The sequence below is a fragment of the Leopardus geoffroyi genome, chromosome C1 (genome assembly GCF_018350155.1).
Source record: "Leopardus geoffroyi isolate Oge1 chromosome C1, O.geoffroyi_Oge1_pat1.0, whole genome shotgun sequence".
Classification (NCBI taxonomy): domain Eukaryota; kingdom Metazoa; phylum Chordata; class Mammalia; order Carnivora; family Felidae; genus Leopardus; species Leopardus geoffroyi.
The window spans coordinates 38,483,169-38,509,523 of NC_059328.1; the positions used below are offsets into that span (position 1 = coordinate 38,483,169).

The 26,355-nt window shown below is 47.0% G+C and overlaps 1 protein-coding gene across 4 annotated transcripts in view; it reads right to left on the reverse strand.

The window, feature by feature from the left end:
* Positions 1-26,355, reverse strand: part of LOC123597854 (BEN domain-containing protein 5) — a 1,446,709-nt gene that overhangs the window by 12,280 nt on the left and 1,408,074 nt on the right. For 3 of the 4 annotated variants that reach the window (XM_045477303.1, XM_045477305.1, XM_045477302.1), the window contains exon 12: positions 4,772-4,868. In XM_045477303.1, the coding sequence (XP_045333259.1) occupies positions 4,772-4,868 (97 nt within the window). Of the gene's footprint in view, positions 1-3,154; positions 3,385-4,771; positions 4,869-26,355 lie in introns of those variants that run through there. The other variant, XM_045477304.1, reaches the window with a different exon arrangement.

Consider the following 26,355-nt stretch of genomic DNA (forward strand, 5'->3'; position numbering starts at 1 on the left):
TCTATCTTCCGTTTCTTCATTTCTAAAATAGGGAAAAGAGCCCATGTCCTTCCTGCCTCATAGACTCTGGTAAATGGGTGTTAGGGGAGAGCTTTGCAAATTACAGGGTGCCATTCATATGTCATTGAGGGCTGTGGTTCTCAATACCAAAGGGAGCATGAGAAGTAGATGGGTATGTTTTCATGGGGGTAAAGGAGGGTGTACTTCCCCTAGAGAGGCAAGCTCAGTACAATCACAAGCGGGGCAGCCCTAGGTAGATGGTGGCATGAGAGAAGGCATGCAGTGGCCATGGAGGAGTGTGAATGTGCAAATGACTGATAAAGAGCTTCTGTAACGGAAGATGGGGGCAAAGAGAGAGAAAAGGCATTGGAAGGCAAATACCCCATACATCCGGGCCTCTGTTCCTCTTCCTATAATGCCTACTTCCACCTCTCCAGACTCACTTGGGAAGCAGACTTCCCAGACAATAAGCTTCTTCCTCCTCAAGGCTCCTGCAGTACTTTGTGTCTCACCCTTGGTACACCATTTTCTAGGTAGTTCTTTTCCTATCTGTTTTTCTCACTAGATTGTGAGTTTAATGCATTTGCTCTTTCTCTAGAACTCCTGAGCAAAATTCAGGCCTGGCATGGATTAGGAGCTTGGGGAGTGTTGGATGAGTAAAAATGAACTTTTGGTCTTCTCCTTACCATCTCCATTGCTCTAAACATCAGAATGTCATTGCCTCAGAATGTGTCTTTTTAGGCCCCACCTCCTACCTTCCACCCTATCTCCAACATGGAATACCCTCTCTCCTTTTTCTGTTTCACCCGTTTAAGAGCTATATGTCCTTTAAAAGCAAGTTCAAACCCCACTTCCTCCCTGAAGCCTCCTTGGGATAGTCCTACCGGCTGCAAATGCTGGCCAGATGGGAAGGGAATTTCTGGTTGGCTGTCACTGTTCTTTCCTAAACGTGAAGGGGCTGAAGTCAATAATTCTTAGGGGCTTCTTCAGTTTTACCATTCTAGAATTCATACATTTGGGGCTTACTTAGGGTTTACTCCCTGCTAGGCTGTGCACTGTGCACTAAAGATACAGGAGTGACCCAACATAGCCCCTTAAGGAGAAACGTGTCTAGTGGAGAAGCCAGATGTGCAAAGTGCCATGACAATACTCTATGGGACATGCAATGCTACAGGTGTGCAAAATGCAGTTAGGTATCCAGTAAAGAGGAAGCAGGTCTATCTAAGGTGGAGAACAGGGACAGTGAAGCAGAGGTGTGATGTTTCCACTGGACTTGAAAAGTATATAGGAATTCACCATCTAGAGACAAAATGGAAGAACATTCCAGGAAGAGAAAAAAAAAAGGATGAACAAAGACATAGAAGCATGGACGCAGTTGATCTGTTCATACTGAAGCATGAGGTGTAAAGTGGTAGGAAGCAGATGGGGTGGAGAGGGTGCTCACAGGGGAAGAGGTGTGCTGGCAAGCTGTGAATGAAACTCAAGTTGTAAGCCAGAGCTTTGAATGGCAAGAAGAGGAACTGGAACATTACCCTGAAGGTAATGGGGAGCCTTGGAAGGTTTTTGAGAGGGAGTATAACCTGATATGTAGCTGAGCACTTTCCCACGCTGTTTGGTATCTTGTCATGTTACATGCTTTTCTCTGTAATCTAGGCTCCTGATGGGTAGGGGCTCTCTATGTCCCCTAATACCCAGGGCACAGCCTGGCACATGGTGGGCTCCAGTGTGTTGAATAGCTGATCATTCCCACCCATCAACATACACATTAAAACTCCACCATGGATCCAGCCTTCCCGGCCTGTCCCTGAGCCTGAGCCCACCCCATACTCAGAGACCAGCCCACCTTCCACACTCATGCTCTGTCTCCCCACAGAGGCTCACCTGTCCTGTTCATTTTTTTCTGATTTTCATCCACCTTGATGGGACCTTCTCAGCTTTAGCTCTGTAGCTATGTTACTGTGGTCCAGAGAAGTGTGTGGTCTCAGCTTTGGTCATCAAGGCCACATCCCTGAGGCTATGCTTTTGGGCCCACACTGCTGACCCACCCAAGGGACCCTCTCTGAAGGGTGGCCTGGCACCCAATAGGCTCCCACCAGCACATGGGTGTAAACTGACATATTATGATTATCCACAGAGATGAGAGAAAACAAAGATTAATTTTGAGTCAAAACATGTAATTTTCCTTTAAAATCAGAACTACTCTTCCACTTATATTATTTGATGCTTGGGTGGAAAATAATACCAAAAAAGGGGACAAGCTCAAGTCCCAAATCAGAGCCTGTGTCCTCCTGGCAATTCATTTCTCAAGGCCTGCTGACCAACTGAGAGTTCAGTGATACTCATAGTTTGATGAGATCGAGGTGTGAGATGTGAGGATGGAGAGGGAGTTTGTTTTGTTTTAAATTTAAGGGTGGGTGCGTTTACCTCAAGTCTTCAAGGCTGGGAATTTTGAGGAGTGAATCTCCAGCTGTTTTCTAAAGAGGCTCCAAAGCTTAGAGCAAAGAGGTCCAGTGAAACGTTGAACCCAGGGCCCCGAGAGTTCCTTGCATCCTTTCCATCCAGTTTCAGGTTCCCACGTCCTGGCCATCTGGAGGAACTCTTTGCTAACTGATGCTGAGAACAGCAGCCTGGGGGTCGTGGGGCTGGGGCTCTCGTCCTGGTTGTGACCAGTGCTGTGTGCCCCCTGGGCCTCAGCTTCCTCATCTGCATTATGAAGAGGGCCTGAACGATTGCTAGTCTCCCCCAGTGTCAACACCATTTCACCGACAGTGCAACAAGCTAGAAAGAAGTCTAAGGGATCAAAATAATTTTATTCAGGCTGACAGAGGACCTGAAAGAGACAATCCCCAAATTAACTTGTAAATGAGATTCTAAGAATTCTTTTGAGTGTTCTAAAGCTTTGAATTTTTGAGAACTTTAACCAATCAAGAATGACTTCTAAGAATGAACTGAGCACTTTACTCTAGAGGTGAGCTCCTCAAAGGCAGGCAGGGTCATGCCCTAATCACTTACTCATTCAAGCACCTCTCTCCCACCAGGGCCTGGCATAAAGTGCTGGTTTTCCTGAGTGAATGAATGAGGGAATGAATACAGGCTTAGCATGCAGGCTCTGTGGTCTAGGCACTGTGGAAGCACAGAGAAGAAACAGACATGATCCTCCTGAAGGAGTTTTTAATCCACCAGGAATAGGATGGGGGGCACAAATACCCTAGATGATTAGCGAATAATCTGAGACACAGTATGAGCCAGAGTGCGTTGTTCTGTAGACTCTCTGTGGAGACATGGGACTCACATCATGGTGGAAGGTAGCCCTGAGAGAGATCTTCCAGCCCAACCAGAGGAGTCCAGGGACTTGCCCCAGGCCATGATAAACTGGTTGGACATCTGGGGTTGCAACCCAGAAGCCAGAGGAGACGGAAACATTTATTGAGCAGCTATGGACTGCCAGGCACAACACCAAGCTTGCATCTAATTTTTAAAACCATCTTGAGAGACTTCAGTTATTGCCCCCACTTTATGGTAGAGAGAGGTTTCAAGAGGCCAAGAAACTTGCCTAAGATCCCACAGTTAGGATGAGCCTGAGACAGAATTTGAACCCACACTGATAGTGACAAAGACTTCCTGCTTAAGCTGGAACTTAACCCGATTTTAGTCTAGCTTTGGAATGAAAAAAAATCCTAGGTCAAATCCTGCCTCTGCCAAAATCTCTTTGACCTCAGACAATTCTCTTCACCTTTCTGAGCTTTCTTTTCCTCATTTGTAATATGGGGAATATAATATATATGAGGAATAAATAAGATCATGTACAAAAAGTGCTTTGCTCAATAGATAACAGTGATTAATATTGTTTTTCTTAATAATAGGGTGTGGAGGAAGGTGCATCAGTGCAAAGGCCCCGAGGCAGCAGAGCATATGGACAAGGTCATGGGCAAGGTCAGTGGGAAGACTGGTCTGGCAGAAGTAAGTTGGACATCATTCTGTCCTTTAGGGAGGCTGGATCACTAGAGAGTAGGAAATGAGGCCAAGAGGTAAGGCAGGGCCAACACAATTCCAGATGCCATTGGATGTCACTGTCCAAATGCTCACTGGGCTTACTTCCAGGAAGCATGGGAATGCCCGGCACTTTGGGCTCTGGTCTAGCTCCCCAGAAGGATACTTATCCCCTGACCTTCTGTCCTCACTGGCCCAAAATATTGACTCCATCAGAAGACCTGATGTAAAACATCTTAGGCGTATGTCCTTCCCAGCCCTAAACCTTCGCATCTTGAGGGACTATCATGTTCTAAGGGGATATGTGTATGTCTGACAATATGTAGGGTGTTTTAACACACATCTCATAATAACCTTCCAGGTGAGTGCCACCGTCCCCACTGTACAGATGTGAAAATGGAAGGATCAGAGACTTTATGAGCCTAGATGAAATAGGAATTCTAGAGGATGAGCAACCAGATGAAGTAGCACATGGAGACACCCAGACTAACTCAGAACAATAACTGCGCTGAGCTCCCCAGCAACTCCCATCCCCGTGGACTCCCATGTTAGACCCGGAAACGCGACCACCCCACACTGTCTGACACTGTGACGATACTTTATAGTCAGAAAACATGCTGTTAAATTCTTCTGCCCCATACCCTCTGTGGCAGAGCAGGGATTATCTTTCCCATGCCACCGATAGGAAACCGAGGGCCAGAGAGAAGCCAAGGGAAGTCGACCCTGGACACAAAGCTGGTTCAACAGAACGTGAGCCACACAGTTCTGCCCTGTCACTTACCGCAGCCTCGGCATGGGAATTGCCACTTTCTCGACCAGGGGGTTCAGCCGATAATAATCCAAAAATGTTCTTGCCACATTCCGTCCCAGCTTCATATCTGCAATAGTGTGCGTCAAGGAGCAACTTTGAAAGGAGACCGAGTCAGAAAAAAGAGGGCTGGTAATAAAAATGATAACAGTAATAGAGGCAGCAATACCACCTAGAATCACCATTCTAAGCTTTTTCTATGTACTGCCTTTTTTGATCTTCACACAATTTTCCACACTATTCTTTTCCTCATTTCACAGATGAGGAAATCAAGGTACAAAGAAGTTAAATAATTTGCCCGAGGTCACAGGACTAGAAAGGAGAGGAACCAGGATATGGGTCTGGGTCATCTTACCTCAAAGCTCTCTTCCTGGCTTTTGGAACATACTGTGTCCCTCTGGGGCTCACTGGGCTTCTGCGCTCTGACTAGTGTTCGTGGAACAGTGAAATGAGTTTCACCACCGTCTTCAAGAAGTCCCCAGGCTGGGGTAGGACATGGCCCAGGACATGGAAAGTAGCATTTATGGAGCACCTACTATGTTCCTGGCATGGCACTACTACTTTGTTTACTTATACACTTTAAACAGTCCTGTGGGGAAGGCATCTTAATCTCCCTTTTGCTCTGGGAGGTTAAGGTACTTGTCCAAGGCTGCCTAACTTAGGCAATGGTAGAGCCAGGACTCCAGTTCAGGAATGTCTGACTCCAGAGCAGTGAACGTTCCACCACCCTGGGCTGTTTCCCATCCTGAAGGCACCTTTTCTGTCCAGGGCTGAGTCATCCCAGGCCAGTGCCTGGTGGGAGGAGGAAAAACACCAGACAAGTCGTTTATGACACTGAGATGTGCCGCAGGCTGGCTGTGCTCTGGGGCCGCCACCTGCTTTCTTCCTCTGCATGTGACCGACCTTCTCTGTCCCCTTCTTTAAAGAGTTCACAAGCTGGCATTAGGCATGGCCTCTCCAACCAGCAGACCCTGGTCTGCTCCTTTTAACCTAGTCAGGCTCCAGCTGGCTTGGGGAGACCAAATCACCACTGTGTGTGCTGACAGTAAGACTACAGGGGTGCAGAGGAGAGGAGAGGTCCCTGTGGACTGGACTAAAAAAGTATAGCAGAAATCTTGGAATCAGATGCATCTACTCCAAATCCTGGCTCTGCCACATTCTGCGTATGGCACATTGTATTTTTTAAAAATGTCTGCAATGATATTTCCTAGCTCACGTGTTATTCTATGCTATGACTTTGACCTTCCTTCCACCGAGAAGTGTGGTCTATGTCTCCTCTCTTTGGATCTGGGTGGGCTTGTGACTCACTTGTGACCACAAGAATGGCAGAAGCGGTCAAAGTGACACTGTGGGCCTTCTGAGGCAAGGTCAGTAAAGGAGATGTCACTTGTCCCTGGCCTGCTGGACTACTCCAGCTAGGGTCCTGCACCTCCATGCAAGCAGTCCTGCTGCGCTGAGGCCACCATGCTGTGAGGCAGCCCAGACTAGCTCACAGAGGGGTTGCAGGTGGAGGCCCTGCCACTGTGCAGAGACCCAGCCAAAGGGAGACTCCTGCCAGCCCACGGTGCCACCAGCACACTGCTGTTCCCGCTCCAGCAACTGCGCCGCAGGCTCCAAACTAAGACCACTCGATGGCGCCCTCTGCAAATTTTGGACGCACAGAAAGCATGGGGGAAGAGCTGGTGTTTTAAATGCTCCATCTGGGGGAAGTGTGTTACACAGCAGGAGAGCCCTAGAACAGTCTCCTGTAAGCAACTCCATCCTCCTGAGCCTGGGTCCCTGCACCCATGAAATGTGAGCAAGAGCCACCTCACGGGGCCTGTGCTGCGGTGCGTGACTGACACGTGGGTGCTGACGAAATAAGCGAGACAGTGGGGGACGAGGGAAGCGTGAGCCCATCCTCCCCAGCCTGCCTTGGCAGCCAGACTCAAAGCCACCCTAGAAGAAATCTGCGTTAGCAAAACTCTTGAACCTTGCAAGGAGACGGAGTCAGGCTGCCAGTAAAATGTTCCCCTGTGAAGTGCTGATCGTTTTCAGATGAGCCCTGTTTGAAAGACAGGGTTTTAAAGGTGGACTTGCCTGGGGCACCCTCTTCCCTTTGCCTCTCCTACCATGTTACAGATCCCTCAAATCCTGAAGGTCTCATGCCAGGCTACTTACTGCAACGGCCCTGTTTGAGTCAAGCAAGATATGGGACCTGGGTGGGAGGAGGGGAGAGACGAATCAAACATCTGCAGTTAAAACAAGCTGTCTTTGGACAAGGATTTAGGACCCAGACAAGGAGAGGGCACTAACTCTTCTGGTTGAAGCCTTTCCAATATATTGCCCAGTAGAGAGAGAGAATGCGGAGCTCCCGACTTTGCATTGCCAACAAACATCGCCGGATAGCCTAGACGCTGACAATGTCATCTTCCGCATATTCTTCTGTGGCTCACTGATCTGTTTCTGGTGGGGGGTCGGAACAGACGGCAGGTGGGGTCAGGACCCCCAAATCACAGAAGCAGGGGGGCTTGGCTGGGATGGTGTGAAACCCAGACTGATTTGGGGACTTCCACTCAGAGCTGTTTGAACTAAGGGGCACGTGTCAGTAACTCTGGTACTTCCGGGACCCTGTAACAGGTAACAAGGGTTTGGGCATATACTGTTCACTCCCATTCATTCATTCATTCATTCTAACATTCGTTGGGCTCCTCCTATATGTATGCTGGGAGGAAGAGTGACAGGGATGGGGTTAGAGAAAGAAGAATTAGATGAGCACAGTGGCCAGTCGGGAGGAGGAAACTAGCATGTCCCACTGACTATATCACCGAGCGGGCTGCTGCCTTGTCATCTTCACAACCGTTTATTTTAGCGCTCTCCCCGTGCGCTGCACAGTGTAGTTACTATCGCCAGTCCCCACCACAACCCTGCAAGGTCAAAGTACCATTCTACACATATTTTGCAGAAGAGGACACTGTAAACAAGGAAAATCTGCATAAGTGACCTGGAATCCTGTGGCCTGAGAGTGAGGTAGGTAGCATGTGAACCTGAGGGTCTTTTAACAAGGTGCATGTGGTTTCCCCTCTCTTGAGCGTGATTATACATTCCAACACTAAACTCCGTGGACATGTAGAAGGAGATTGAATCCCAACTGGGGGAATTGTGGAAGGCTTCATGGAAGTGGGTATATAACAGAGATTTGAAGCACAAGGATGAATCGCAAGGGGGAGGAAGAGAGAGATGGGATCAGTGGCAGCACGGAGTGTGGCCGGGGCATGTGATCCCGGGCCATAAAAAAGACAGAGAGGGATCAAGGGCCCAGGCCACCTCAGTGTAGAGCAAAAGGTGAGGCTGCAAGGCAAGGCTGTGGACAGATCAGGAGAGGCTTTGAATGCCAAATTAAGGAATTTAAACTTCTATTCCATAGGCAATTCAAAATAGTTGATATGGGTGTCTGTGGTCGTATCTATCATTTGTCCACTCAATATATAGTTATTGATCAACTGCTATTTTCAGGCTGTCTGGAAGTCTCATGGTATACTGTGGTAAACAATAATAAATAAATAAAACAAAACAAAACAACCAAGACAATGGTTCTTAAGTCTAGAAGTGGAGACAGATAACAAAGCAATAAAAACCCAAAGATATAATTGCGATTGTACTAGCGTAGGATGAAAATGCGCAGGGTCTGTAAGAGGGAGTGATGGGGTGCTGCTTCAGACAGGGGATGTGGGCAGGCCTCCCTGAGGAGGACGTGTGAAAGAGCGGACAGGGGCAGTGGGAAAAAGTCCTTGGGTCGGGAAGAGGGTCTGAGAGCATGCTGGCATAGAGGGACAGGCAGGGGAGAGATCACGTGGAGCCTTATTCTGGGTCACCTGAAGGAGTCTAGATTTTCTAAGAGAATGGGAAGCTGCTGAAGAATTTTAAGCAGAAAAATGAGACGGTCTGATTTATAATTTTAAAAGGTCACTGCTGTGCTAAAAATAAGGCAGCAAGAGTGGGAGCAGGGCAGATGGGCCAGGAGACTACTGCAGCGGGTCCGGGGAATAAACGAGGGAGGTCTGGACCAGGACAGAGGCAGTGGCGATGGGCATATATGTTTTGGGAGAGGAGCTGCCAGGTTGGCCATGGGGCCTGCGGAGAGGGAGGGCTGAACGGCGACCTCCTGTGCACTTAGCCAGAGCAGCCGGGTGGATGGGGTGCGGTGACTGGGAATGCAGAAGTCTGAGGGTGGTGGAGCAGGCTCAGGGAAGAGAACTAGGAGTCAGTTTGAGTTCAAGATGCCACTGAGACACTAAGCAGCCGTGTCCTACGGCAGAAACAGGGAAAGAAGCAGATCATGGAAATGGTTTCTGAACTGCCAGTCCTCTGGGATCATGCAAGCCGCAAACTTGCTGACTGTATGGCATGAATGTCCCACTCTGCCCAGCTCCCCACCTCCTGTTCCTCCTGTCAGCATCCCGAGGTCTCTCGGAGAGGGGCAGTGGCTGCAGGACCCTCCGTTCTCCTGTCTCAGGGCCTGGATCTGGTGCATCGAATGAGCACGTAAGTGGGAATCAAGAGACCAACCTGGTTTCAGTCAGTGACTTGCCATGTGACCGTGGCCATTTCCCTGCTCTGGGCTTAACTCCTCTGTGGTAAAAAGTACAGTCTCTCAGGTCCTTTCTAGAATTAATGTGGTATGTTCGATACAATAAACTTATGAAAAATCCCATCCCAATTCTTTCATTCAACAAATGTTTACCGAGAACTTGCTCTATGCCAAGTAGTTTTAGGCACTTGGGATAGACAGCAAACAAAACTCACAAGGATCCCTGTCTTCATGGAGCTCTTGTTCCAGTTATGGGAGACAAACTGTCAATCCTACACATTTGTAAATTATTGAGAATGCCAGAAAGTGAAAGTGATAAGTGCTATAAAGTAAAGATAAAGGACAGTGTAAGGGGAGTACAGCGGGCAGGGGGCACATTGTTGTACTAGGCACAGTGGTCAGAGGAGCCTCACTGAAAAGGTGGGGTTTGAGCGGGCTTGGAGGAGGTGAAGGAGCTGGCCAGCACCCAGGATCAGGATCCCCCTCATCAGAAACACAAGCCCTGACCAGCAATTTCATTTTTGGCCTCTTGCTTGGCCCAGCCCAATCCCACTACTAGGGACAGTAGTCAGCCTTGGGGATGAGTTCCCCCTGAAGGGAGTCAGAAAACACCTCCTTCGTGACACATGGCAGCTTCCTGAGGAAGGTCCTCCCTACGTCCCTGAGCAGTCCCAGAGGGAACGCATCTCACACACGCCTTCCTGCCTGGCCTGTGGCTTCCCTTCCCCATCCTGTTCCTTCCCCTTCATCTCTGCTACCATCTCCACACTTCTCACTCTCTGCAGCTCTTCCAGAACCGTCAGTGAGCCCACCTGGCCTGGCCGGCCCTGAAGGGAGCCAAGGTCCAGCCCCACTCATCAGATACCATATTTCACTCCCTCTTTCCCCATAGCTGTGTGCTGCGGGCAGGTCTGATTACCGTCCCCATTTTGCAGATGAGAACTTGGAAGTGACTTCTCCAGTGAGGCCCATCAAGAACTGGCACAATGAGGACTGAAGCCCATTCATTCATTCATATATTTAGCAAGTGTCTTTTCCATGCCAGATGCTGTTCTGGGACACAGGGAAGAGAAAAAGTCCTAGTCCTCATGAAATCTTTCCTTGCTATCATCCTGCCTCCAAATAAGAAAATTTAACTCCTACTGGCTCCCTGTTTTAAAAGCCCCACCTGGATAGCCCGGCTCATACTCCTGCCCTTGCCAGCAACAGATGATCATCGTTAAAGGGGAAAGATTAATTCTGCAGAGCGGTAGGCCAAGGAAACGTGATTTCTCCTCGGCAAGGCTGACAGCACTGCTGGAATGTTAAGAGGCACCTGTCTAGGGGCCTGTAGGTAAAGCCAGAAGAACAATGCGACAGTGAAATATCTTTTGCCTCTGCCTCCTTCCCCCATCCTCCCATGGTGGCGGACAGGTGCGTGATAAACAGATGAATCCTTCTCCGAAGTGTAGCGTGGGGGCCGCAGAGGTCATTGCAGAGTTCTTTCCAATAGCAGGCGAGTCCTGATGCACCCCTAGGTGAGGACGCCTGTGAATGTGGGAGGGAGACAGAGACAGAGAGACAGAGAGAGGGAGGACATGGAGACAAAGCAAGAGGGAGGAAGAGACATAGAAAGAGGCAGAGGCAGAGACCAAAAGAGAAAGAGATGTGAACAGCCAGGAAGATATGAAGAGAAACCCATCAGGATGGAGCAGAAAGGAAAATCATCGGAGGGGCTGAGAACAGCTTGAACTTGAAAAGTGGAGAGAAATGGAGGGAGGGGCAGAGAGAAGAATAGGAAGCGACTGGCAAAGGGAGAGAATCAGAGAGAGAGAGAGAGAGAGAAAGAGAAATGTAGACAACGGGGAGGGAGAAAGAGAAAGGCAGAGTGGAACAGAAAGAGTCAAAAGCAAGCAGGGCAGGGCGCCTGGGTGGCTCAGTTGGTTGAGTGTCTGACTTCGGCTCAGGTCATGATCTCGCGCTCAGTGAGTTCGAGCCCCACGTCGGGCTCTGTGCTGACAGCTCAGAGCCTGGAGCCTGCTTCGGATTCTGTGTCTCCCTGTCTCTGCCCCTTCCCCACTCATGCTCTGTCTCTCTCTGTCTCTCAAAGATGAATACACCTTAAAAAAAAATTAAAAAAAAAAACAAGCAGGGCTACACAGGCTTTGGAGGAGAGACAGCACATGACAACAGGGAGACTGAAATAGAGGCAGAGACAGAGGAGGGGAGAGACAGGTGACAGGAGGGGGGGGGCCTCCTCTCTGACACATGAGAAGCAACTCAGGAGGGTAGGAATTTCGTGAGAGGAGAGGGGAGATGAGCACATACACAAATGGTGGGGAGGATGCCCAAATCCTCCAAGAGGGAACCCAAGGTGGGGATAAAGGAGGCTCCGGACTGGATTCCTACAGCCACTATAATTCACCACCAACTCGGTGCCTTAAAACAATGGACATGTATTCTCTCACAGTTCTGGAGGCCAGAAGTCTGAAATCAGTTTCAATGGGGGCAAAAGTAAGGTGCTAATGGGGCCACACTCCCTCCAAAGGCTGCAGGGGAGAAGCTGTTTCTGGCCTCTCCCAGCTTCTGGTGGCCGCTCTGCACCTTGACTTATGACCTCATCACTCCAGTGTCTGCCTCGTGGCCACACTGCCTTCTCCTGTTGTGTGTCCAGTCTCCCTCTGCGTCCCCCTTATAAGGACACGTGTGACTGCATATTGGGCCCACCCCAAGAATCCAGGATAAACTTCTCCCTCAAGATCCTTAACAATAACATCTTCAGAGGCCTTGTTTCCATGTAAGCAGACATGGATAGGTTCCAGGGGTTAGGATCTGGATCTGTTTGGGGGGTCCTCATCCAGCCTCCTGCATGTCTCAGAGCTCATCTGGGTGGCTAAGAGCAGAGGATGAAGACACTGCCCGGGTGTCGGGAGTGCAGTTCTGGCTCTGTGCTGGACATCTCTCTGGGCGCTCACCCCCCATCCCTCCCCACTGCCCCTCAGTGCCTCCTGCACAAGCAGCAAGTGCATTTCATTCACCAGATTGGGACCCAGACACGCCCAACTCCAGAGTCCTTTTTATGTACAGTATTTGCTCCAGAGTCCTTTTAATTTACATTATTTGCAGGAAATACCTGTATTGGACTATACGCTGCCTATTTTGCCTCCTAAACATATTGCAGACCTGCCCTTCCTCCTCTCCACTACTATTCCTTTACTTGAGATCCTTTTCTCTCATCTGAACTACGGCTCCAGCCTCCTAATTGGTCTTCCTGACTCTAGTCTTCTTGACTCCATTTTCACTGAGAGAGATGTTCTCATAATTGCTGACCTTGTGACTTTCTGACTCATGACTCTATGCCAATTTCCTGCCACCTATAGGGTAACAACTAAACTTTTAAATCTGGCATTGACATCCTTCCATAAGCTAGTCTAAGCCTTGTCCCCTGACACTAGATTCCACTGTGCATCTATTTGGAATGTGGGGTTAAAGTCCAAAAAGCATGGGTTTTAATATTGACTCCTACACATTTAGCTGTATGATTTTGGGCAAGATATTGAACTTCTCTGAGCCTTAGTTTTCACATCTCTAAAAATGGATAATACTACCTACCTCGCAGGACTCTCATGTTGATTAGAAATGATATATCCAAAGCACTTAGCACAATACTGGCAGGTAGTAGGTCTCTTTATTATCATTATTATTTATGAACCTGTCATCTTCAACAAAGCCTAAGCTCTTCAAGGACAAGAGTGTGTCACATTCAAACTTGTTTCCAGAGCCATTTAACACAGGTTAGGACTATAACAGAGACAAGGAAGAAACAAACAAACCAAAAAAACCAAGATAAGGTAAGAGGGAGACAAACAGGAAATAAGAGATAGGGAGACAGAGAGATGAAATTATTTTTTTTAATTTTCTGGATGTTTAGGGATAAGGTCTTACAGGTCCCTTCCATACTGTGTGCCTCAGTTTCCTTTCTGTAAAATTGGCTAGAGGGTGATCTCTGGTTCTAATCTAGTTCTCACTCTCTCTGCCCCTCCCTAGGAGGAGAGGATACCCTTTCAGGCCACCCAGAGCAGTGCAGACTTCTCAGGCATGGGAGCAGTACCCATCACTCTGGTGGGGTATTTGGAAAAGAAATCAGGCTGGAGGCTGGCTAGGCTAGAACAGATGGAGATCTGACCTTAGGAATAATGTGCCTGAGTCTGGACAGGATGTCCTTGGGGGATTTTTTTTTTTTTTTTTTTTTTTTTCAACGTTTATTTATTTTGGGGACAGAGAGAGACAGAGCATGAACGGGGGAGGGGCAGAGAGAGAGGGAGACACAGAATCAGAAACAGGCTCCAGGCTCTGAGCCATCAGCCCAGAGCCTGACGCGGGGCTCGAACTCCCGGACCGCGAGATCGTGACCTGGCTGAAGTCGGACGCTTAACCGACTGCGCCACCCAGGCGCCCCTTCCTTGGGGGATTTTTGAACTTCAGACCACGTTAGGCAGGTTGTCATTCATTCATTATTTGTTACTCGTTTATTCATTCAACAGACACTTTTCAAGCACCCCTGTGTGTTGAGCCATGTAATAGGAATATAGACTACACTGGGCAGATAGAGTAAACAAAACAGGAATGGTTCTGCCTTCACGCTGCTCACAGTCCAGGCACTATTGAGATCTTGGGCTGGATGATTCTGTTGCAAGGAGGATCCTTGGCTTTTCCCACTAGATACCAGCAGAACCTTCCACCCTGCTGTGACAACCCAGAATGCCTTCAGACATTGCCAAACATTCCCTGGGGTGTGGGTGTGGGTGTGTGTGGAATTCACCCCTGAGTTAGAGACACTGGTCTAAGGGGTGCACGATATCTGGTGGAGTGCAGCAGGTGAAATGGGGGTGGGGCACAAGCAGGAGTTTTAGAAGCGGGTGAGAGCTTGACTGGGAGAGGCCCTGGTTCCCCAACCTGGGGAAATGTCATCCCCGAGTGCTCCTTGGAGACAGGCGAAGGGGAAAGGAACGTGACTTCACAGGCTGTATTGACCTACTAGGATGGTTGCTTCAGCACCTCTACCCACCACTTGGGCAGGAAGAGTGGCCTCCCTCTGTGTCCCGCACCCCTCGGCCTCTGAGATACCTCTCACTTCCCTACTTGCCCTGGACTACTGGTATTTACGGCCCATCTATCTGAGAGCCATTCCTCACTGAAGAGGAAAGTTCGTTTCTCCCCACCACCTCCCACACTCCAGCTTGTTTTGTGACTCGCCCGCTCTCCCTCCGTTCCATGCCGGGAACTAGCAGTTTCCCAGCAGTGCCTCCCTTTGCCCACTGATGGCTGACCTCAGCTCTGGAAATTTGCTCACGAAGTCTGCTGTGCCTGCCCAGCTGGGCCCCACTCAGCAAATGGGGGGGGCTTGGATGCGGTTCAGTGCTAGAGGAGGCTCTGCTTCTCTGAGATGCTCCTAGATATTTTCAGAAGCTTCCACTGACACACAATATAAAAACAAGACTAAAGACCAAAGTCAATATTTGTGCAGCAGCATCTTGGAGCAAGCGGGAGGCAGGGACAAGAAGCATAATAAGTGGGAAAAGCTCCAATGAGTCCTGGCTCTGGGCCTGTCTGGGAGGTTAGGGGGAGGGGCTGAGTGGCCTTGTGTGGGACAAGTGTCAGTTTTCCAATCTGGAAAGTCGGGGGAGGGGCAGACTTGCTGATGTTTTGAAACTTTCAGCTCTGTGATGTTTTGGGAGCCTCTAGATTCCAAGTTCCCACCTGGGGAATTAGGGGCTTCCTGGCCCCTCCTGTATTACGGGCAAAAATTTACGTGTATGTGTGAATTTTCCTAGGGAGGATATTCATAATTTTGCATAATTTTCAAAGAAATCTGCATCCTTCCAAATGTTAAGAATCTCTGCTCTAAATTTGGACAGTGATCCTTGAGTTTATCATCACCTTTAGATAATAATATTCCTTCTCATCTTCTGACTCATTCACTTTTTATACCGTGACTCTTCTGGGATTAGTGAGAATCTGGTGGTGCTGGGGAGTGCAATCAAGTTAGGCTTGGAGCACAGTTAATAGTAGGTAGACTCTGTCCTCAGTACACCTGCATTACCTTAGAGGAGCTCAGAGATTCTGGTGGTGCCAGTCCACTGGAGGGGCCAAAGGAACAGCTCAGCTAAGCAATGGGGGAGCAAAGTAATAATCACAACTAGCCTAGAATTTAAGAGGCCCACTAAACGGTTTGCTGAAGGGACAGACTATAGGGTTCTTGATCTTTAAAAGAAGGTCCTTCCCGGTTCCTTGTTTCTTCATTCCTGACTCAGCCTGAATCTGAATCTGAAGCACTTACATGCATTAAGGGAATGAACAATATCCTGTGAGTCAAGAGACCCATAAAAGAATGTCAGCTTTAACCAAATTGCTGTATGACCTGGGCTGGGTCACTCACCCCCTCCTGGGCCTCACTTTCCCCATTTGTATAATTAGGAGGAATTCAGCTTTTTGCACGATTTCACCTGGGGATGGCTAGAGTACAGTGAAACTCCATTACAATACCTTACTCTTGGCTACCTCCTTACATTTAATCCTCATTTGGGGACATTTTTGTTCCATCTTAAGCAAAATAGAAATGATCCCATCCTTTAAATTCCAATCTTTAGGGCCCTACTGGCTCCAATGTTTTATGATTTTCTTTCCTGCCCTTGTGTTATTTTCTTTTTAACTGTTATCTCAAACCTGAAACTCAGGGGATGGAGCTCATGTTTATGATCATTTACTATCTTCTGAGCACCGTGCTATTTACTATGTGCAAACGAGGTAGATTTTATTATTCCCATGTTACAGGTTAGAAAACTGAGGTACAGAGATATCACTTGTCTAACATCACTCAGTTAGCAATTGGAGGTGAAGACTCAACTCAGGTCTGTCCAACTGCAAGGCCTAAGGTTTTTGAGAATTATTATCATGCTATACTTATATAATTAACCGTCTTAAGATGGATTTATTCACTTATTCAATATTTATTATCTGCTGTGTAAGGCTCTGGGCCGAATGCTATGGATTTGGAAATGATAAGTCAGTCTCGGTCCTGAGCAGCCCTTAGGGAAGACATGTAAATAAAAACTGCAGTGCAGGGCAATGGTCTCGATGGCAGGGGGAAGTAAGGGAATCGGGAAACAGAAAGTAAGACTTAACGTTGGAAGGACCCCAGAAGACTTCTCAGAGAAGGTAACACTTGTGCTGAACTGAGTGGGGGGCTTTTAACTGAGATGAATCTGCATTAAGTAATTCAGTCAACAAGTAATTGAGAATTTACTATGCACCAGGTACTTTTCTAGATGCTGAGATACAACAGTGCACATGTGCTCATGGAGCTCACATCCCAGTAGGGGAGATAGTCAATAAAAAAAACAAATGTAGAATGAGGTTGGAATCTGGGGGACTTGACAAAAGAGTAGGAGCTGCCCAGGCAAAGAGGGGATGACGGCATGGGAAGGGGTCTCTGAAGATAGGCAGAGGCATGTGCATGTTTCCTGAGGCACAGTGATCCCCTCAAAAACTGTAAGACATTTGGTTTGGCTGGAATATCTTCTACAAGATGAAGAAGGAAGCAAGATAAATACACAAAGACAGGTCATGAGTGGCTTGTGTGATGTAATGAACGTGAACTTTATGCTGTAGGTAATAAGGAACCATGGCAAAGTTTTAAGGGAGGGAGAGAGAATGTTAGATTTGGCTTCATAATGATCATTCCTGTGGCCCTGGTAGAAGATGGTTTGGAAGGGACAAAGACTGGAGGCAAGGATACGTCTGGTCTGGGGAGGATGAGGAGGACCTAAGCTGGGACTCTAACAGCGGGGCAAGAAGGAAGGGACAGAATTAGAAATACTTGTCACATAAAATGAATGTGAGCTGGGCATTTAATGTGGGGTAATCTGGGAATGTGGGGTTCTGGCAGAGGTGGCTGGACTAGAAAAAGCATCAAGGATAGCACACTAGGTTCCTATCTTGGGGAATCAGATGCTGGTGTCACCAGTGATCCTGGATATGAAGTCTGAATGTGGCTCCTAGAATCCAGGGAGCTCTGTGTTCCTTAGAGTCCCTTCCATGGCACTCTTCTCAATAGGACAGTTGCGTAATTTTATTTTGCTGCACATTTGCGTCAAGTGACTCATGATTCCTACTTTGAAGCTCCACTGTGATGCCTAGTTACTGGCATTTCCTTACATCTCATGCTCTTTGGGGGACATCTTGGTTTCTTGTCAGGCAAACCCAAAGTGAGCCCACAGACAGGATGGGTAAGAAGCTGGGCTTGAACTCCCCACGAGACTAACACATTTACCCAAATTTTAAAGGATAGAATCTATTTTCTCTGGAACTTTTCTTTTCTATTCTCACTCTCCCACACCTCTGATGGGCCAGCTGGCCTGTCTGCTTGTCTGCCTGACTGCATCCCTCCCTCTGACAAACACTAATCAGGATCTGCTCCGTGTCAGGATATAAAACATGCCTGTTCCACGTCTCATTCAATCCTGCTCTATTTTACTAACAATAAGACAACAAGTCATATTGTAACCCATGCTGTCATTGAGACCCTTGAGAATAGGACTTCCTCAACCAGGTAGATGCCACTTCACACCCTCCCTTCACAGCCTGTGCCTGAGAGGCTGTCATAGACCGTCTGCCTTGCTGCCTCTAGGTAATGTCTGCTCATGCGTCAGCCCTCAGCTCAAATTCCACTTCTTCCAGAAAGCCTTCCCTGACCTCTGCTGTCATATACTTCCCAGGGCCCCTGGCACCCCTTCATATAGGCCTCTCGTGTGTGTAACTTTACACACCAGTGTGGTTTTTGATAAAACCTCTTCTACTAGACTACCAAGTTCCATGATTGCAAAAACTGTGTCTGTCTTGTTCACCATAATCCCCCCTCTGCCTGGCAGTGTATGACACACGTGGTGTTCAATCAATATTTTGCTGCTAATTGTGGGAATTTGGGGAGAAATCTAGGTGTTTGAGGACTTTATTAGGAGGAGAAACAGCGGTTACTTCCTAGTGGCTAATGGTGAATGCGATTTTAAGAATAGAGATGCTAAGGGGTGCCTGGGTGGCTCAGTTAGGTGTCTGACTTCAGTTCAGGTCATGATCTCACGGCTTGTGGTTTTGAGCCCTGGGTTGGGCTCTGTGCTGACAGCTCAGAGCCTGGAACTTGCTTCTGATTCTGTGTCTCCCTCTCTCTCTGCCCCTCCCCTGCTCATGCTCTGTCTCTCTCTCTCACAAATAAATAAACTGTCAAAAAAAAAAAAAAAAAAAGAATAGAGATGCTAAGCTGTGGGAGTTTGGCACAAGGAAGATTGGAAGCAAGCAACACAAACTCCAGAAGGTAAAGTGGCTTTGTTCTTCTGTCACTCCTAGGAAAGCAGGGTCCCTGGAAGAGGGACTATCTGATGAAGAGAAGAAGGAAACTATCACCGTACGATACATATTTCCAAGGAGCCCATGTAAGGTCAAAGATTCAGAGATGAAAAGGTTTTGTGGATGAAACGATTCCCCTCTAGTCCCAGGCAGGTGGATCCTGGGGTCAAGGGGTCAAGGGGTCATGACCCCTTCCACAACTAGCTACTTATAGCTAGAAGGTGAAAACAAATGAATACTTCTGGGCCTCCAGGGACACACCCTCCTCTTGAGCCAAAGATTCTCAGAACAATATCCCACCTAGGCAGAGCTGGGAGCCCTGGCCCTGGCCCTGGTCCTGGAGGGGACAAAAAAGGAGGAATGCCTGGGAGCCAGCGGGAAGAGCTGGGTGTCAGAACTGAGCTAACTCCCACCAGGCTGGGACTGACCGATTACATCCAGAATCTGCACAGCTCTTGGCCTCTCTCTTTCCCGCTAGACCATGAGCTCCCAGAGGGCAGAGCCTGTATCTTCCTCGGTTCCCCACCTCGGTTCCCCATCCTCGGTTCCCCACAGCCTAAGATGACTCCACTAAAGAATGTTTGTAGGAAGAATAAGTAAATGAATGAACACATAAAGCCTGGGCAAGCGTGCACCCCCTAATCCTACATTTTCTTATCTGTGAAGTGGTAATGACTCCTAACTAGAGTATTGTGAAGACCGAATGACATAATGAATGTGAAAGCACGCGGTCAATACGGACTCTCACATAAAGTAGATGTTCAAACATACTTTATCCTCTCTTTTGCCTTTAACCACACCTCCTGACTTCAAGTACTCCCGGAACTTCACTGGCCTTCATATATTATAGGATGAACTTGACAGTGCACCAAATGGCTAGAGAATCATAAAATACCTGAGCAGGGGGTACCAACAGCAGCCATGGGTCTTGTTTTGTTTTCCTGCTCTTAATCAATTCCCCTTTCACAACACCCTGTTTTCCCATATTGAGCCCCCAATCTCAGTCTCTGTGTCTCAGGAGGAGTTGACCTCACCCAGACTGTCCAGGAGGATATAGGGTCAATCTGATTGGGGCCAATCTGAGTACTGAATGACTCTTGCCACAGTGATCAGTCGGGTGTACATATGTCCAAGGTGACTCAACTCTGGGACTTGTGAAAGAGGGAATCAGGGAATCCCCCTTAACCCTGAGAGGATGGGATGTCCACCGGGAGCTGCTGGCAGTCATTTTGCTTCCACAGGGGAGAGAGCCTGTCAGAGAATGGTATCAATGCTCAGGGAGCAGCTGCAAACCCTGTCCTGACGACACTGTCTCTAGATCCAGGCATGCTTAAAACCAATATTCCTTTGGACTTTAAAGTTTTGCATGCAAATTAATTCTCCTTTTTACTTAAGTAGGTTTGAATTGGGTTTTCTGTCACTTGCAACAAAGAAATTTGACTAATACAAGACCTTGACGTTTACCTCATCAAACCTCCTCATTTTACATGTGGGGAAGAGATTTGCAAAATCACATGGCCAGTTTTTACACACAGCCAATTTTCCAAATAAATCTATTGCCTCACTTCCTTTTATCTTTACTGCTGACCGGAACAGGAGCTGCTTGTCCTTCTGCCTGGGTAGGGTCATAGAATATTGATTTTGGTCACAGAACGCCTAATCTTTCTCTAACAGAGAGAATTTCCTAATTCAAGTCCTCAGCAACCACTTTTGTTTTGCATTACAATGTTTTTATCCCCCAAGCGGAACTGCTGATGACCGTCCTTTCCCTTCCACACAGTGTAATCAGCAGCAATTAATTCTAATCACAAAGAGACAGCACGAATGAACAGAGCATTAATTGGACGGAAGTAATCAGAATCTCCTTAGCCTGCAGTTGGTACCTGTATGGAAGTATATGTGATCAGGCTCATGCATTCGTGTGTACACACACACACACACACACACACACACACACACATGCACTCCTCCCCCCTCCACTCCAATCAACCAGGGCACAGGAGAGGGTATAGACTGAGTATACTGTCTGGTCACCATGGTGTAGTATTAAAAAATCAAGGACTTTGGAGTCACAAAGATTCTACCAGCAACCAGTTGCTTAAAATTGGCCTCCTCATTTGTAAAACAAGGATACACAGACCTACTTCAAAGTGGTTTGGAAGATTAAATAAGTATATTGTATATAAAGCACTTCTTACTGGTTTTTAGCAGGAGCTCAGTAAGTGCTAGTTTTCTTTCCTTCCACATCAAACACCTTTTATAGCTGGTAGAGAATAAAGGCCTAATGTGACCTGAAATTTTAGATAGTTGACTGTTCTGGACTGGGTCAAACAAACTTGATAGTCCCTTCTGATCTCCCTTTAATCCTATACCACGACTCTCCCCCATGTGTCTACCCCAACACACACACACACACACACACACACACACACACACACTTAGTCTGGTCATTCTTCAAGGCTTAGCCTAGACTGCACCACATACATCCTTCATGAAAATTTTGAAATTTGTTCCTGAGAGCACTATTTTCTTTGAACTCCATTCCTTTTTCACGATATAAAGTGTATATGGTGATATAAAGTGATATATGGTGTCTTTGCTTCCCTATCTCCTCAAGTTCCTTCACTCCATCATTGAACCAACTTCTTGAGCCAGTAGATGCATGGGCATATGACTTGGTCTGTGTCCTAAGACATTCAGGTTCAAACTAGTCCTTGAGCACAGCAACTGTGTCTGACTCATTTTGCTATCCCCCAGGCCTTGAGCCATGGTTATCCTTAAATATGTGATAATGACAATGGGTTGCCCAGGAGAAAACATCTGGGCTGGGACATCAATAGGTCTTATGAGGATACCCAAGGCCAATGAGCTTTTTAAGATTGGGCATGGATTCTGCTGAGCTTTCTGTGGGAAAGGATTCAGTATTACAGAGAGAGATCTGGGGTTAATTAGCCATGTCCCTAGATCATGTCACACAGGATGCATTCAAATCCAAAACCTTGAATCAGCTGAGACCTGGTGTCCAAGGATATATGATTTAGTAATATACCTGCAGAAGCTCTTGCCTGGGATCAGGCCCACCTTTGCCACAAGGTTTCACAGTGATGTTGAACAGTTATTTACCCCTTCTGGGTATCAGTTTAGCCACCTCAATTTTAGTCAGCCAACAACTGTGAACACCTACTGTGTTCCTCATCCTGGAGATATAGAGATAAATCTGATATCATTAGCTCCTTTCAAGAGCTCATTGTCTAGCAGGAATTATGAAAAGGAAAATCAAAGAGAGATGTTGTAACCTCTTTATATTGTGTAGTTCTTTGTTTTTAAAACCTGAAGAAGGCTCCTTAGTGCCTGCAGGATAAATTGCCAATCTCCTTTACCTGGAATCACAGCCTCTTGTGATGTGGCCTCCACCTACCTATCTAGTCTCTCCTTCTCCCATACTGATCCTGTGCCCTGGCCACACTCTAGTGCCCATCACTCTCAATGCTCCTTTATCATTTGTGCCTTTACCCATGTGATGTTCTTCCAAAATTCTCTTTCTGCTAAATTTCTGATGATCCTTTAATACAAAGTGAAAGTATGAAGTATGCACAGAAGTAGCATCACATCTGTAAACTGGAAATAGTTCCAAATGTTATGGTTTTATGAAAGCTTTCTTTTTTCTTTTTTCTCTTCCCTTCCCTTCCTTTCCTTTTTATTCTCTTCTCTTCTCTTCTCTTCTCTTCTCTTCTCTTCTCTTCTCTTCTTTTTCTCTTTTCTTTTAAAGGGAAGATTAGATTAGCTCTACCAATACTTTTAAGATGCAATCACTCACTAATCTTCGTATTGCATCTTTGGAACTCATGATCAATCTGCTCGAGCTGTACCTCTCCTCATGGTGTTTGAAAACATCCCAAGTGCCAATTAACTAGACTGCAGGCTATGGGCTTGTCTTCCTAAAGAAAGTTCCTTTCAATGGTGAGTGAGGTATCAAGTCAACTTCACCGCACCCAAACTTCCTATTCCTAGATTTCTATTCCTGACCTTGATAATAGTTTTCTCCCTTATTTTTTTAAAGAGATTTTTAATTTTTTTAAGTTTATTTATTTATTTGGAGAGAGAGAGAGAGAGAGAAAGAGAGCATGTGTGCGTGAGCAGGGGAGGAGCAGAGAGAGAGGGAGATAGAATCCCAAGCAGGTTCTGTGCTGTCAGTGCAGAGCCCAGCTCAGGGCTTGATCCCACGAACTGTGAGATCATGACCTGAGCCAAAACCAAGAGTCAAATGCTCAACCCACTGAGCCACCCAGGTGCCCCAAGATTTTAATTTTTTTTTTATTAATCTCTACACCCACTGTGGGGCTTGAACTCACAACTCTGAGATCAAGAGTTATATGTTCTATCAACAGGCAGCAAGGGGCCCCTAAAGTTTCTCTCTTAAAAGATGCTGTAAGAGATCACTTAGGTCTCTTATTTCAGAGCATTGAGGTGCTCATCCACAGCTCTGGGCTTTCAGGCCCTTGTGGAATGTCTTCCTCTTCCCCTCTTGGTGAATGCTTAACCACCCTTGTAAACTCAGCTCAAAATCTGTCCCATTTAGGAAGCCTTCTCAGATTCCTTAAGGCTGAGTTAGTTGCTTACTTAATCTGTTCTCTGTGTTCTCATGGAATCCTGAACCCATCTTTTCTTTAACTTTAATTACACCGTTTTATAATCCAAACCAGGTAAAGAGACAAGTTAGGCAGATTACGTACCAGGTACCATGTGTGATGGGATGATAAAACATCAATGAAAATATAGCAAGCTGAAGAAAATTATATTTATCAGAACTGTTTACTAAGATGTAGTTGGAAGGAAATTTGAGGTGTTCAGGTGACAGAACTTGCTCAAGTCATCAAGCTAGACAATGATCTAGAATGGTTTAAATGGTTTGAATCCAACTCCAAAATCAAGGCTTGTGTTGGTTATTCACTCAGTCATATGTGTTGGATGCTGACTGTGTGTCAGGCACTGTGCTAGGCACCGGGGTACAACATTTCAAACATGGCAGACAATGGCAGAGCAGAGCCTAATTCCTTATGTTGGTTTCCAGTGTTAAGATCTGAGATTCTTCTGAGCACCTGGGTGGCTCAGTTGGTTAAGGATCTGACTTTAGCTCAGGTCATGATCTCACAGTTTGTAGGTTTGAGCCCCGTGTCGGGTTCTGTGCTGACAGCTCAGAGCTTGGGGCCTGCTTCGGATTCTGTGTCTCCCTCTCTCTCTCTCTGCCCATCCCCCACGTGTGCTCTGTCTCTGTCTTTCTCAAATATAAACAAGCATTAAAAAAAAAAAAAAAAGATTTGAGATTCTTCAGTCCCAGTGTGTGATTTCACCAGTTGGAAGCTCCACAGCCAGCTTCCCAGCTTCACCCCCCTCTCCAGGAACAGGCAAGAAACTTCCTCATAACAACCCCTGCCTCTGCCCCCAAATCTTTGGCTGTGCCCACTGTGGAAAGAGAGCCAAGGCTGCTTCCAAGTTCATTAATAATTTTGGCTTTCTGGAGGAAGGAATTGGATTGCTTTGCTCTTCAAATATCAAAACATCCAATTAACACAGCTAATTAGCATCACTAGCAGCAGTCAAAAGAATGGCAATTTAGATGCAGGATTTCAAAGGTTTCCTAGTTGTAGGCCAAGGCAACCCATCACTTGCTAATGACAAGAGTTCCTTGCTTAGGCAATTCTATAGCAGCCATCAATTAGCCTAGCCACCAGGCAGAGATTGGCCCCATCCCTGAGTCATTTGTCTAATCAGAACTGTGAGGAGAGAGAAAGAGACAGAGTTGGGGAGCAGGAGCGAGGGGGAGGGAAAGAATGAATTAGGAAAAAAGGGAAGCACAGAGAGAGAGATAGAGAGAGAAACAACACACAAAGACATAGAAATTCTCAGAGACAAAAAGAGACACTGTGTGAGAGAGATGAACAAAAAGGCAGCTTATAAATAGACAGCAATCATAGAGGCACAGAGAAACAGAAATAAACATCTTAAGTATAGAAAAGATAGGACAAAAACTTCCGGCCACCAGTAGCCTTGGGAAAGCGGCTGATCTCTGGGCAGCCCAGCACTCTGATTGATAATATTGGGCTGAGCTGTGAGAACAGATTACAATTTGGCAAAATTTGGCTGCTATGGTGAGACTTAAAGATAAGACACTGAAAGACCCCACCTGAACTTCTTGTTCCCCCTCACACTGAATGTTGGCCTTTCATGAGCCTTGGTTTCTCTTTAGAAGGTGGGGTATGAGGTCAATGTTCCTCTGTTTGTGTACTTTCTCCTGTGATCAACACCCACCACACCCCCCTTCCCTGCTCCTGGCACCGACAACCAGGCCTATGATCAACTGGGAGTTCTGTTGTCTCCCTCAAGGAAGGAAACAGATGGATCTCCTACTGAATTCACTTCAGAACTGACTTTGGAGTCTTTCCTCCTCCCCACTGCACTGCCTCTGCCCTGGTTCAGGCTTTATGGTCACACTTCTAGAATGTCACAACAGCCTCTGCTCTCTTCTTGCTGCTGTCCATACAATTCATGTCACTGTTGCCAGAGTGTCATTTCTTTTTTTTTTTAATTTTTTTTAATGTTTATTTATTTTTGACAGAGAGAGAGAGAGACAGAGCATGAGTGGGGGAGGGGCAGAGAGAGAGGGAGACACAGGATCTGAAGCAGGCTCCAGGCTCTGAGCTGTCAGCACAGAGCCCGACGCAGGGCTCGAACTCACGAACCGTGAGATCATAATCTGAGCCGAAGTTGGACGTTCAACCAACTGAGCCACCCAGGTGCCCCTGGAGTACATTTCTAAGACTTGGGTAGGACTATGTTTCTGACTTAACCCGCGCCCCCCCCCCTCCCTTTTTAAATGTTTTTATTTATTTTGAGAGAGAGAGAGAGAGAGAGCTTGAGTTGGGGAGGGACAGAGAGACAGGGAGACACAGAATCCAGAGCAGGCTCCAGGCTGCTAGCTGTCAGCACAGAACCTGATTGGGGGCTAGAACTCATGAACAATGAGATCATGACCTGAGCTGAAGTTGGATGCTTAACAGCCTGAGCCACCCAAGCACATCTGACTTAAACACCTTTTTAATGGGTTCCATATTTTCTCTAGGTCAAGCCCAAGCCTGTTAAACATGGTATTTAAGGCCTCCTTCTGGGTGCTGGCTTCTGCTGTCTCCTCTGCAGCCTCTCCTGACCCTCCTCTCTCACCCCCCTCTACACTCACACTCCAACCACTCGAGATGACATGGGGACCCCTGGACACTCCACACTGCCTTTACCTCTGGGCTACACTTCATCCTGTCTGGCCCCTGCAGTACCTAACTGATTCCTACTCTTGCTCTGTATCTTTCTATGTCTTTGTTCACACCCTTTCTCTGCCTTTAAATTTGTTCTTTTCACCACCTCGTCTCTTACCTATCAGGTATACAAGGGTCACAAACTCAAAAGTCTTCAGAGGGCAGGCTCATAATAGAAATATGTGCAATGATAGTTGTAAACCAATAGGGGGATTAGTGGCAAATTGGACAGTAAATGCCATGCTCAAAGCCCCTCAAACTCAACATTAAACCAACCAACCTACCAAGTCACCAGCCAG